This window comes from Anolis sagrei, chromosome 2 (assembly GCF_037176765.1).
Source record: "Anolis sagrei isolate rAnoSag1 chromosome 2, rAnoSag1.mat, whole genome shotgun sequence".
Taxonomy (NCBI): Eukaryota; Metazoa; Chordata; class Lepidosauria; order Squamata; family Dactyloidae; genus Anolis; species Anolis sagrei.
The window spans coordinates 11154400-11168848 of record NC_090022.1 but is presented as its reverse complement, the minus strand read 5'-3'; the positions used below and the strand labels follow the sequence as shown (position 1 = coordinate 11168848).

The 14449-nt window shown below is 46.8% G+C and overlaps 1 protein-coding gene across 1 annotated transcript; it reads left to right on the top strand.

Moving 5' to 3' along the window:
* Positions 1-1930: 1930 nt before the first annotated feature.
* Positions 1931-12232, top strand: LOC137096270 (zinc finger protein 3-like). The gene is made up of 6 exons (XM_067465286.1): positions 1931-2153; positions 2872-3389; positions 3756-3882; positions 4432-4502; positions 4918-5044; positions 9638-12232. The coding sequence occupies exons 2-6, from the start codon at positions 2994-2996 to the stop codon at positions 10822-10824; spliced, it is 1908 nt and encodes a 635-aa protein (XP_067321387.1). The 5' UTR covers positions 1931-2153; positions 2872-2993; the 3' UTR covers positions 10825-12232.
* The last annotated feature ends 2217 nt before the right edge of the window (positions 12233-14449 follow it).

Genomic DNA, 14449 nt, shown 5'->3' with positions numbered 1-14449 from the left:
CTGTTCCTATTTTAAGTTCAGCACTTTACATTTGGCCCCCTTATCATCCCTCTCAACACTTTTGATGATACTATTCCCACCCCTGTTTACTTGGTTGTTGTACTTTCCTTGCGCTCCCTTCAGGATGTATTGCACTCATGAAGCCTGACCCTCAGTTATGTTCTTTCTCAGTCATATTGTTTTGATATTGTTTACAGTTATGATTGTTTTTATATTTTATCTGATGTTTTTAATTGGTTGTGTTCTATTTGTAATTTTTTGGGCTTATCCCTTGTAAGCTGCCCAGAGTCCCCTTGGGGAGATGGTTAGCGGGGTATAAAATAAAGTTGTATTGTCAAAGGCTTTCATGGCTGGAATCAGTGGGTTGTTGTAGGTTTTTCGGGCTATATGGCCATGTTCTAGAGGCATTTTCTCCTGACATTTCGCCTGCATCTATGGAAAGCATCTTCAGAGGTAGTGAAGTCTGTTGGAACTAGGAAAATGGGTTTAGTTCCAACAGACCTCACTACCTCTGAGGATGCTTGCCATAGATGCAGGCGAAACGTCAGGAGAGAATGCCTCTAGATCATGGCCATATAGCCCGAAAAACCTACAACAACCCAAAGTTGTTGTTATTATTATTATGATTGGGCTACCGGGCCCAATTCAAGGTGCTGGTGTTGGCCTACAAAGCCCTAAACGGTTCCGGCCCAAAATACCTGTCTGACCGCATCTCGGCCTATGAGCCCACGAGGACTTTGAGATCGTCCGGGGAGGCCCTTCTCTCGATCCCGCCTGCCTCACAGGCACGCCTGGCAGGGACTAGGGATAGGGCCTTCTTGGTGGTGGCCCCCTGGCTGTGGAACACCCTCCCTGTGGACATCAGACTGGCGCCCTCCCTCATGACATTCCGCAAGAGACTAAAGACATGGTTGTTTGAGAAGGCATTTGAGTAAGTGCTGCAACAATTGGCAATGACGATTGGAACGGAACATGGATAACGAGACTTGGATTGTGATTCAATGATGAGACGTTGCGAATGATTTAGTGTAACTGTATTATTGATAGTGTCGCGTTTACTGTTGATGTGATATTGCTTATGTTGTAAATTGTACCTGGTTTTATATGTTGTACACCGCCGTGAGTCGCCCTAGGGCTGAGAACGGCGGTCTACAAGTGCAGTAAATAAATAAATAAATAAATATTATTATTTCAAATTTCGTTAGTTCTCTTTCCCCTCCAACTTCTAAACCATTGTCCAGTTGTATCCAGTGGTTGTTGTTGTTCATTCGTTCAGTCATCTCCGACTTTTTGTGACCTCATGGACCAGCCCACGCTAGAGCTCCCTGTCGGCCGTCACCACCCCCAGCTCCTTCAAGGTCAGTCCAGTCACTTCAAGGATGCCATCCATCCATCTTGCCCTTGGTCGACCCATCTTCCTTTTGCCTTCCACTTTCCCCAGCAAAATTGTCTTCTCAAGGCTTTGCTGTATTCAGTGGTACCGTGATATATTTAATTCCCTTGAGCGCTCTTAACTGGAGGTCAGCTGTGACCAGAAGTGCTGCAGAATTCATAGAGACACGAGTGGAAGTCGAAAGGGAGAAACGTGCCAAAAGAAAGGCGTGACAAACCAACCCTGACTGGGACCGCCTTCTGTCTGGAGAATAGTTGTATCTTGTCTCTCCCACCCAAGTCTGTGTTCCTCCTCCTTGGGAAAAGGGAGCCCTGGGCCTTGACCCAGGGATGAGACATTCATTTGCTGTCACAGGTGGGAGTTCTGTTCTGCTCCCTGGATGGAATATACCTAACTAACTGTCCTATGAATATGGAAATTTCCTTCCATGACTCTATCTCTGCCTTCACCTTCAGTCCTTTGGTTCCAGGGCTTTGGAGAGATGCTCTTTCCCCCTCCTTCCAGTGTCACTCTGGGCAAGGAAGGGTTAAGGGGAGCGAGTGTGGTTCCCAGAGAGGCAGGAAGGAAGTGGGCCTCCTTATATCACCTTTCTTGTCCCTCTAGGAACCAGACTCCCTCCCCTTCACTCTTCCTTGCCTGGCTGGGAGAGAAGAGTTTCCCCCTTTGGCCTCTCCTTCCTTCTCCTTCCTCCTCCTCCTCTTCCTCATCTCCTTCCTCCTCTTCCTATGGCCTCTCCTTCCTCTTCCTCCCTAACTTTGTGGTGAGTCTTCTTCCCATTCCTTCTCCAAAGGGCCAAAGAGGGGCCGAAGCCCACCACACCTGGAGGGAGAGAGGGCCAAAGTGGGGCCAGGCCTCCTTCCCTCCCTCCCAGGCTGGCCTCCTGACCCAGAAGAAGGGAGACACACACCCTGGCCGAGAAGGAGAAGAAGGGAAACCACCCCTTCCTCAGCTCTCCTCCTTGGAAGGAGATGCAGCCTGGCCTTGAGCCAAATGTGCCATGAAGGGGGCCTGATGCAAAGGGGATATTGGGGGTCAGCACAAGAGAGCAGCCGGGGGATCCTTGGGAGGAGGGAGGGAGAGGCAGGCAGAGAGGGGCTCAGGTCTTTCCCCTCCCAACTCACTCACCTGCCTCTCTGGGTCCTCTTTCCCCCCATAAGTTTTTTAAATAATTTGGAGTTTCTGTTTGCCATCTGGATTTCCAAATATTTTACTTTATATTGATTTTTGTCTCTTGGTTCTTCTTCACAAGGAAGGCTATGGGTCAGGAGGCATCAGCTGAAGGAATCACGTGGGGATTCAGTGTGGGTTGGGGCTGATTGGGAGCTCAATGGGAGGCCAGGTGGGTCTGGAGGCGGCAGGAGCAGAGGCCCCAGTGGAAAGAGGGCCCAACATTACCTGGCTATGGAATAAATAAAATAAAAATCTCTTAAGAAAAAGCCTCCTGATACCTGTTGTCCAATTCTGCTTTTCTTTCACAGAGGAAATGTGATTGTTGCCTGAGAATTTTGGAGTCGAGCCCGTTGAGGGATTTCTTTTCCTTGAGAGAAGAGGGAGGAAAAGCATTTTGCACATTAGGGTTCTTTATCTGAGTGGTTCCAACATGGAGAGACCCAACTCACCTGGACCTCAAGTATACATAGCCCCTGGCAGCAGTGGGGAATTCTGGAGGAGAACTATGCAGACATTCCTGCGTGTGGACCTTTATAGCTCAGACACACAGCGCCAGCACTTCAGGCATTCCTCCTTCCGAGAGAGCGAGGGACCCAGAGAGGTTTGCAGCCGCCTCCACTCTCTCTGCCGCCAGTGGCTGAAGCCAGAGCAACACACCAAGGCAGAGATGCTGGACCTGGTGATCCTGGAGCAGTTCCTGAGCATCCTGCCCCCAGAGATGGGGAGCTGGGTCCGAGAGTGTGGGGCAGAGACCTCTTCCCAGGCGGTGGCCCTGGCGGAAGGCTTCCTCCTGAGTTGGGCAGAGGACGAGAAGCGGGAAGGACAGGTGAGAGCATTTCCTCTTGGTTTCACTCACCTTGCCACTGATGGAGAGATTAAACATGCATCCTGCCTTTCTTCCAAGATGGGGCCGATGTGAAGTAGACGCCGGACTCTGCTCCCTCGGTCTCTTTCCCCCCTCCCCTGCTCTGCCACTCCTGCTCTCACCTCCATATCCATTGTAAACTCAGTTGCTGCTCTACCCAAATTTCTTGACTCCAGATATCACATTGAAAATGATGGAAAGGGGTGTGTGGCATTTATTTCAAACTCAGAGTTATTCTTTTAAAACTCCATACAGTTTCTGCACAAACTCTGTGAGTTTTTTTTAATTTTCTCCATACAACTACTGGTATACTCTGTGCTTTTCCAGGCCGAAAATATCTGCATTGAAGTCCAGCCTGATGTCCCTGAATCAGAAAAATCTCACTCAGGCACCACTCAGAGCCTCCAGCAGAAGGAGCTCAAGCAGGAAGGAAATGGGGCTGCAGCCTTAGAGGGTAAGAAGAATCCCCTCTGAAAGTTTTAGTGTTTTATGGCAATGCAAATTCCTATTCAGGGGATTGTAGCACATCCACAATCAGTTTGAGCTAGAGAAGGCATACATGTAGAATCATTTGGCCTTGAGGTGAGTATATAGGTATGATTTGGTTGCAAAAGGTGTAATTTCAGTGTGATTTTGAGTTTTCTTTATTGTTATACTTCTACATTTGCATAGTGTTGGGTGCGACTGAAATATCAGCCGTATGGTATGTTCCCAGGTGGGACCCGAAGCTAAAATGAGCCCTGAAACTGAACTGGAAGACAAACAGACAACAAAGAATAACGTTAGTCCATTGAAATAACAAGCCCACTACTAGTTTCAACCTATTCACAGCACTGCATGAATTGAAAAAGTGCTAAACTCCAAAACTTTAAAATTCCTGGGCTGGAGAATGTTCTTGTGTTCATAAAGTCATCTCCTCATAGGTTTCATTTCAGGACTATAATTCTCTTCTCTGAGACATGTTTATGTGATCACTTTCTGCACCTTGTTATCTCTTTCCTAGAGACTGGAACGATGTTGTTGCCGAATCTACAGTCGTTTCTTCCGCTTTGTGATGGAGTGGAACTGAATCAGGTAAGCAGAGGGATTCCTGGGAGAAGAGGAATGGGACTGCCTGGAGGTCATTTCTTCAAGGTTTAATCATAGAATCATAGAATCCTAGAATTGGAAGAGACCTTGTGAGTCATCCAGTCCAACCCCTTTCTGCCAAGAAACAGGAAAATTGCATTCAAAGTACCCCTGACAGATGGTCAGGCAGTCTCTTTTTAAAAGCTGCCAAAGAAGGAGCTTCCACTACATTCCAGGGCAGTTCTCACAGTTAGGAAGTTCTTGTTAATGTTCAGGTGGCATCTCCTCTCCTGGAGTTTGAAGCCATTGTGAAACAAAAAACATTGAACCATTAAAAATGTAAATCATTTCAAATGTATTCTTTTTATTATTTTTCTTTATAGTCCTTATGTGAGAAGGAAATGTGTTCTTTTTCCACCAGGGCCCAATCTCCTTTGAGGACGTGGCTGTCCATTTCTCTTTGGAGGAGTGGGCTCTCCTGAATCCTGGTCAGAAAGTCTTGCACGTGCAGATCATGGAGGAGATTCAGGGGATGGTGGACTCTCTTGGTAAGGCTCCCTCATTCCTGGGGATTTCTATTTCAAAATGCAGGATCCCAGTCAGATGCTCCCTAGTGGGAGCAGGATCCTTAATCATCTCAATCACCGAGATTTCTCAACACAGGGTTTGTGTTAGAAATATAAAACCTAAGTGTAACATTGACTTGATGCCTGAATGTGGTGTTACGTGGATGTCACTATATCTGGTCAAGTTCTGCAGACGTTCCTTTTTTTGTTCCCTTCTCTGCCTTCATTATTTTTCTCCCCTTTTTCTTTACAGTCACTATCTTGTATCTTTCCAAAAACCGTAACAATCTCTTTAGCACTCTGAAATTAGTTATAGGACCTGCTGCGTTGGAGCAGAAAAATCCAACCTTAAGTAAAAATGGGGAGAGAGAACTGGAGGTTGGGGGAGAGAAATAAAAAGGAGGCAGAACTAGGAAATTAGATTTGGCACCTTTTACATTGGAGCAGAATAATCCAGCCGTTAGTGAACATGGAAAGAGAGAACTGGAGGTTGGGGAGAGAAGTAAAAAGAGGGAGTGATAGTGAAATGGGTGGTACCAAGGTAAGGTTTTAGCTAGAGAAAAAGTCAAGCATTTTAATGTGAAGGGAAAAGGCATCTATGGGGATATACGTGTGAGAGAAGGCGTCTATATATATAAAAACCGTTCTGGCAGGAAGGGGAACTTCTTTTGTTTATATTTTATTTTTAAATATGCCACTTTCTGTCACCATTAAGATTATATGTATACGTAGGTACCAGGCAATGATGCTGAGAAAGGGGAGAAAGAAGATTAAACTTCACAGAAACTCAGCAACTTGGGGTTCAATTATAGATGTCCTTGTATGTCTCTTTAATGTATAACCCAATACTGTAGTCAGTATGTAGTTTCAAAAATAATCTCTGGCCTACTTTTCAGGAATGTATCTTCAGTCTTGTAACTTGACACGAGACTTCAATATATCAATTGAAACAAATAAATGTTTATTTATGAATTCTTGTGCACATAAAGCGTATTTGTTACATAGTACTTTACTTCAGGGGAGCCCCCGGTGGTGCAGCGGGTTAAACCCCTGTGCCAGCAGGACTTAAGACCGATAGGTCGCAGGTTCGAATCCGGGGAGAGGCGGATGAGCTCCCTCTATCAGCTCCAGCTCTTTATGTGGGGACATAAGAGAAGCCTCCTACAAGGATGATAAAAACAAAATCACCCGGGCATCCCCTGGGCAACGTCCTTGCAGATGGCCAATTCTCTCATACCAGAAGCGACTTGCAGTTTCTCAAGTTGCTCCTGACACGATAAAAAAAACCAACAACTTTACGTCAGTTCCACTTTGATATTGTTACATCTGTCTTTTACTCTTGTGAATAGATAAAATTGATATAATATCTTTCAGAACAGTTTAACTTATGTCAACTTGGTTTGGTAACTTCCTTCTCTCTCACATGTAATTCCTTCTCAGCCTTCGGACTAGATAACTTATATCTTACTAGCTGTGCCCTGCCACGCGTTGCTGTGGCCTTTAGTAAGAGTTTTGAAGTCTCTGCCTGGCCTCTCTTCCTTCCTTCCCTTGCTCTCTTTCCCTCTCTCTCTCTCTCACACTCCTTCCTTTCCCCTCTTTCTCTCTCTCTTTCCCCCTTTCTCTCTCTCACACTCCTTCCTTTCCCCTTTCTCTCTTTCCCTCTTTCTCTCTCTCTCACTCCTTCCTTTCCCCTCTTTCTCTCTCTCTTTCCCTCTTTCTCTCTCTCACACTCCTTCCTTTCCCCTCTTTCTCTCTCTCTTTCCCTCTCTCTCTCTCTCACACTCCTTCCTTTCCCCTCTTTCTCTCTCTCTTTCCCTCTTTCTCTCTCTCACACTCCTTCCTTTCCCCTCTTTCTCTCTTTCCCTCTTTCTCTCTCTCACACTCCTTCCTTTCCCCTCTTTCTCTCTCTCTTTCCCTCTTTCTCTCTCTCACACTCCTTCCTTTCCCCTCTTTCTCTCTCTCTTTCCCTCTTTCTCTCTCTCTCACTCCTTCCTTTCCCCTCTTTCTCTCTCTCTTTCCCTCTCTCTCTCTCACACACTCCTTCCTTTCCCCTCTTTCTCTCTCTCTTTCTCTCTCTGGCATCCCTCCTTCCTCCCCCTTCTTTATTCTTGTGTGTAAACTGGAGTATTTTCTGTTGGCCATAGGGGTTCAGTGTGGCATGTTTGCCCTAATTCTGTCATTGGTGGGGTTCACGATGCTCTTTGAGTGTTGGTGAACTGTGAATTCCAGTGACTACAACTCCCAAATGTCAAGGTCTATTTTCCCCAAACTTCATCTGTGTTCATATTTGGGCGTATTGAATGCTTATGCTAAGTTTGGTCCGGATCCATCATTGTTTGAGTCCACAGTGCTGTCTGGATGTAGGTGAACTACAACTCCCAAACTCAAGGTCAATGCCCTCCAAGCCTTTCCAGTGCTTTCTGTTGGTCATGGGAGTTCTGTGTGCCAAGTTTGGTTCAATTCCATCATTGGTGGAGTCCAGAATGCTCTTTGATTGTAGGTGAACTATAAATCCCAGGAACTACATCTCGCAAATGACAAAATCATAATTGTTTGAGTGATGGTCACTCCTTCTGTTGTGAGACGTTGTGTTGTGTTGTGTTGTGTTGCGTTGTGTTGCGTTGCGTTGCGTTGCCTTCCCTTCCCTTCCCTTCCCTTCCCTTCCCAGCACTCGCCTCTTTTGCTGGTCTTCCGTCGTCCCTCCCTCTGGCTGGAGTCGTCCAAAAAGGCAAGAAGGAAGCGGGCGGTAGGGGCGCGGCTTAGGCGAGAGAGGCTTCGTGCAAAGCTAGGCCCCGCACGAAGCCTCTCTCGCCTAACCCGCGTTCCTGCCAGCCGGCGGGATCGCGATCTAGGTAAGAGAGGCTTCATGCAAGGCTAGGCCATGCACGGAACCTCCCTCACCTAGATCGCGATCCCGCCGGCTGGCAGGAACGCGGGTTAGGCGAGAGAGGCTTTGTGCAAGGCAGCCATTTTGAGGGGGCGGGACAGGGCAGGAAAGGGCGAGGTGAGATTGGGGAAGAAGAAGGAGGAGGTAAGAAGGGGAAGGGAGGGGTGGTGAGTTAGCGGCGTGTGCGTTTGTGTGGAAGGGAGGGGGGTTTGTTACCGGCATTTGGTTGTGTTGCGGGGAAGGGAGGGGGTGTGCGTTAGCGGCGTGTGTGTTTGTGTGTTGCGGAGAAGGGAGGGGTGGTGAGTTAGCGGGGGGGGGGGTTGTTACCGGCGTTTGGTTGTGTTGCAGGGAAGGGAGGGGTGGTGAGTTAGCGGCGTGTGTGTTTGTGTGGAAGGGAGGGGGGTTTGTTACCGGCGTTTGGTTGTGTTGCGGGGAAGGGAGGGGTTGTGCGTTAGCGGCGTGTGTGTTTGTGTGTTGTTGGGAAGGGAGAGGTGGTGAGTTAGCGGGGGGGGGGGGTTGTTACCGGCGTTTGGTTGTGTTGCGGGGAAGGGAGGGGGCGTGTTTTACCGGAGCTGCGTTGGAGGAGGGAAGGAGTGTTTCAGGGCCGGAAGGGGTGGGAGGAAGTTGCGATGCGTGTGTGTGTGTGTGTGTGTTTGTGGCGGCGACGTGTTCGTGCTGGGCGAGGGAGGGAGGGAAGTGCGGAGGGTGCGTTGGCCGTTCGGCCATGTGTGCGCGCGCGCTGGGGACTTTGCGGCAGTGCGCATGCTCAGTTGTTTTGGCGATTTATGTGTGTGTTGTTGTCTTGTTTTCAATTCTGAGTGGATTAGTTTGTACCAAGTGGGTTGTCCTTGGGGCATGGCAATTTTGGTGCAGTTTCGTTGGGGGGTTGTGGAGTTTTGCTGTCCGGTTGAACCAACCTAACAGATTTATATATATAGATAGCCACTTCTTTCCATCAATATTCTGATTGCAACTTATTCTCAAAGAACTCTCTGACTCTCAGTTCCACCTGGCTGAAGACTTAGACACAAATTATTATTTCAGTACCACAAGTGAAGGCATAATCGTATATAATGGTTTTCTTCGCTCTAGCTCTCAGACTAGAGATGAATTCAAAATGGTCCCTTTATTACTTTAATATCATGGCTGAAGACTCAACTTTAACCTGGGAACCTCTTCACTCTAGCTCCCTGGCAAGAGACTGGCTCATTTTTTAAATGTCCCCTCTTTTCTTCTTAGTTAGCACCACCCCTTTTGCCTGCTAGCCACTCTAAAATGGATACATTTCTACTGCAGAGGCTTCGCAGCCATGGCAATGCATCGGCTAATCATATGCAGCCAACTCTGACCTGCCTTTGTCATAATATCAACAGTATTAGATATAGACAAAACCTCCATTATTATTCCGTTACAGCATCCATTCCCCCAGAAGAAGGAGACAGAATAAAAAGCCAGTCTGGGGGAACAGGTAGCCTCTGGAACATTTGTTATTCATCTCTCCCTTAGAGGCACCAGGCAGTAAAACAGTGTCCATCTTTACTGAACAAGGGGTGGGGAGAGGACAGCAGTTATATCTTCTTTTCCTCCATATCTATGTGTTTTTAAGGATCATTTCAATCTCCTTCTTATACCATTTCCCTAGAGTCCTTATCACACAGAGGAATGATTGTTTTTGTCCTTCTTTTCAGCAGATAACTGGAACACCAAACACAAGGAGCATTTGGGACACAATGGGCGCCTCCCTAGATGCCAGCAAAACCACAGAGAAGATGGAGGTTCTGCCAGAGAAAGACCCTACACATGCAATGTATGTGGGCAGTGTTTTACTCAAAATACGGCACTTATACTTCACAAGACACTCAGTGCTGGGAAAAGCCAATGTAAATGGAAAGTATCAGCAAAATGTGTTGCTGATTACAAACTGCCAGATCTGAGCCAGGAAGAGGATTTCATAAGCCAGGAGTGTAGGAAATCTTTTATCCAGAGTTCAGCCTTGGTGCGACACAAAAAACTCCACACAGGAGAGAAGCCATACCAATGCCAGGAGTGTGGGAAATGTTTTGCTTATCATTCACACTTGGTGAGGCACAAAAGATTCCACACAGGAGAGAAGCCATACCAATGCCAGGAATGTGGGGAAAAATTTGCTTACAGTTCAGCCTTAGCAAGCCATAAAAGACTCCACACAGGAGAGAAGCCATATCAATGCAAGGAATGTGGAAAATGTTTTGCTCGCAGTTCAAACTTGGTGAGCCACAAAAAAGTCCACACAGGAGAGAAGCCATACCAATGCCAGGAGTGTGGGAAATGTTTTGCTTACAATTCACAATTGGTGAGCCATAAAAGACTCCACACAGGAGAAAAACCATACCAATGCAAGGAATGTGGGAAATGCTTTGCTTGTAGTTCAACCTTGGTAAGACACAAAAGGCTCCATACAGGAGAGAAGCCATACCAATGCAAAGAATGTGGGAAATGTTTTGCTCGCAGTTCAGACTTGGTGAAACACAAAAGACTCCACACAGGAGAGAAGCCATACCAATGCCAGGAGTGTGGGAAATGTTTTGCTGAGAGTTCAGCCTTGGTGAAGCACAAAAGACTCCACACAGGAGAGAAGCCATACCGATGCCAGGAGTGTGGGAAATGTTTTTCCGAGAGTTCAGACTTGGGGAAGCACAAAAGACTCCATACAGGAGAGAAGCCATACCAATGCAACGAATGTGAGAAATGTTTTGCTTACAGTTCAGACTTGGTGAGCCACAAAAGAGTTCACACAGGAGAGAAGCCATACCAATGCCAGGACTGTGGGAAATATTTTGCTCGCAGTTCACATTTGGTGAGCCACAAAAGACTCCACACAGGTGAGAATCCATAGCCGCCTCTCCCCTTTTCTTGCCATGCATGCACCCTCTCTGCTCTCCATACAGCAACCCAGCTGTGTGAGAGGAAGGGAAAGGGAAATAGGAGTGGGAAATGAGATGTGCGCCTCCATCCCTGCTCTTGCCATGTGTGTGCGCACCTCCCTTTCTCCTTTCACTTAATGAGGGGTAATCTTTCCATGTAGGGCGGGATGAGAATTATATATCTAAGGAACCGCAGAGTTGGTAATTTCTTGGAAAGGCACCCAACGTGCGGCGAGAGGATGAGGCAGATGAGAGAGGAGGGATGGCTGCCTTTCTTTCCTCAGTTTGAATAAGGAGAGAGAGTCCTTCACCGCTCTGCTCTTCCTTCTTCCCCAGCTTTGTTTCAGGCTACCCCCTATGGGGGTATAGGTGTAAACATTTTCAGATCAGCAATGCAATTTACACCCGCGTGGTAACCACCTAAATAAGCAGACCCACTCCTTCTCTCTGATTCTTCCTGATTATGTTCCCATTACACATTTTAAAAGAAGAGGAAAATAATTGTGTATTCCATGTCCCTAAAGTGTTTTGCCCTTGACTTATCTCTGAATCAAAGCAAAAGCCACAAATTTGTCCCCCAAACCTGCCCTTGATTTTTATCTTCTGAATTAGATGTTCTTGTAGGTATGTAACAAAAATAATAGCCCAGTCTGTGTGAGTGATCAAAGCTATCAAAGTAGTGTGAAAAAGAGAATAGAATCACAGAATCCTAGAGTTGGAAGAGACCTCGTGGGCCATCCAGTCCAACCCCATTCTGCGAAGAAGCAGGAAAATTGCATAGAAAGCACCCCTGAGTGATGGCCATCCAGCGTCTGTTTAAAAGCCTCCAAAGAAGGAGCCTCCACCACACTCCGGGGCAGAGAGTTCCATTGTTGAACAGCTTTCTCAGCTCTCTCCCCTCCTGTAGTTTGAAGTCATTGTTACATTGAGTCCTAGTCCCCAGGGCAGCAGAAAACAAGGTTGCTCCCTCCTCTCTATGACTTCCCTTCATATATTTATACTTGACCATCATGTCTCCTCTCAGCGTTCTCCTCTGCAGGCTAAACATGTCAAGCTCTTTAAGCTGCTCCTCATAGGGCTTGTTCTCCAGACCCTTGATCATTTTAGTCGCCCTCCTTTGGACACATTCCAGCTTGTCAACATCTCTCTTCAATTGCCCAGAATTGGACACAGTATTTCAGGTGTGGTAGGACCAAGGCAGAATAGTTATTCGTTGTTATGTGTTCAGGCAAATTGAACATGACTTTGAGGGCAATGAGGCAATGCTCCTATTTTATGAATGTTAAAGACTTTTTGTTTTATAGCAATTGCTGTGTGATCAAGGATACTACTTTGTGAGCAAACTGTATCATATTAAATAAATAATGGCACCAGACACAAGTTCAGATTGAAAACTTCATTGTATTTTAATTCACATTAGAAATAAAAAAGGGAAATATTTTTTGAAAGAAGAAACACTACTAAAGTCAGAAAAAATAATAATGGAAGTGCTTGTTCATCAGCTACATTCTTGGCGTAGACAATACAAGATCAAGCTTTGCCCCTAAAAGGTGGGAATCTATCTCCTGACCATATGTGAAACTACGGTATATAATAGATTGCATTTAAATGAGAAAGGAATGGATGGACGGGAAGACAATATCCTTCTTATGGACAAAAGGTGGGCAACTAAAATTTGCTATCTTTTGTTTCCTCAGACCTTTGGGGGCTGGTTGCACAGGAAAAAAGACCTCCCATGTTCGGTGTTTTCTATATTTGCTGTTCTTCCTTCCAATTGCCTATATTTTAATTTAGTTATATTTTAAACTTTTGCATAATGTAAAAAAAAAAAAAAGCTTATCTATTTTATATCCTGTAAACCTGGTGTCCTTGACTGGAAGAAGGTATGAACGGCTTCATGTACGTCTTAAACAACATGGGAGACGGTACAGATCCCTGCGGGACCCCACAGGACAATGGCTGCAAGGCCAAGCAAGTGTCCAACAACACCACCTTCTGAGAGTGATCCTCCAAGAAGGACCAGAACCCCTGCAGGACATTGCCCCCAAGCCCCATTCCTGCTAGGCGTCCCAGAACGATACCGTGATCTACAATGTTGAAGGCTCCTGAAAGGTCCAGGAGAACCAACACAGGCACACTTTCCCTGTCAAGCTCTCTGCGTAGACCATCCACTAAGGAGACCAAGGCTGCCTCACTTCCATAACCCGCTTTGAAGCCTGACTGCAGCGGATCCAGATAATCAGTGTCATCCAAGAACACCTGGAGTTGCGAGGCGACCACACGTTCCAAGACTTTGCCCAAAACTGGTTGCAAGTTGTTCAATTGAGTGGTGTCCAGTGATGGTTTTTTCAACAGCGGTTTTAAAACAGCTTCTTTTAAGCTGGCTGGAATTTGGCCTTCTTGAAGGGAGGCCTTAACCACCACTTCTACCCACTCTGCCAAACCTCCTCTGACCTGCTTTACCAGCCAGGATGGGCAGGGTTCAGGATGCGTGTGGCCACCCTCGCCTCTCCAAGGGTCTTGTCCACGTCTTCAGGTTGCACAAATTGAAATGAATCCATTAAAACCAGACAAGCAGATGTTCTGGCTACATCTTTAGAGACTGAAATAATCGTGGGGTCCAAGTCGGAATGAATCAGAGCGTCTTTATCCGCAAAGAACTGAGCAAATGCTTCACATCGAGCTGCCGAATGGTCTTGTTAAACAGGATTTAACAACCTTCTGACCACTCGAAGCAGCTCAGTTGGATGGTTCCTTGCGGACGCAGTGTCGGTCGCAATGGAAGATTTGTTTGTGGCCTCCACTGCCCCGGAATACGACCTTAAATACGCATGTTTGGTCTGATTCACTGTGAGATGTGCCCCACACGCTGTCGCGTCTCGTCTTCTCATGCCTCATCACTGCCAGCTCCTCAGGGAACCAAAGAGCTGGGTTCGCTCTGAGATGAGAGACGGGACGTCCCGGAGCGATGGTGTCTCTTGCCCTCTCCGTCTCACCATTCCAGCGAGTGAGCGGAGCATCGACAGGAGCACCGACCAGGGTGGCGGGAAATTCCCCAAGAGCCGCCAGAAGCCCTCTGTGTGAGGGTTGGTAAATGTATATAAGCAGAGGAAGTAGAAGGTTTACCTCAGTATTTAAACCAATATATATCCTGCTGTATAATAAAATGTCACTCAGGCTTATGAAACAAAGAGTAAAGAGATGTATACAGGGTAACAATGTGTACATCAGTCTCTCTGAATTCAGGCAGGGAACAGAGGAATTAAATCGCCCTTTGAAATCAGTCCTAAAATATGTCTCAGGCCTCAAAAGGATCCAGCTTCAAGAGAGTTGGCAGCCAGCCATTTTTCATCCCTGTCCAAAGAGAGAACAGAATGGCAGTTAGAACTCTTGGCCTCAGCAGCCAATCAGAAGCCTGGCCCCTGGCACACTCAGCCAATTAGCTGCTGACACATCTCTCTCCAGTCAGCCCACCATTTCAAATCCTGACACTCTGGGCCCAGAAGCCTTCTGGGGCGGAGCATTTCAATAGGTCCTCCCGCCCTGGGCAGGTGAGGGGCACAGGAAGCCTAAGCCTGGACGGAGGATGATCGGTCC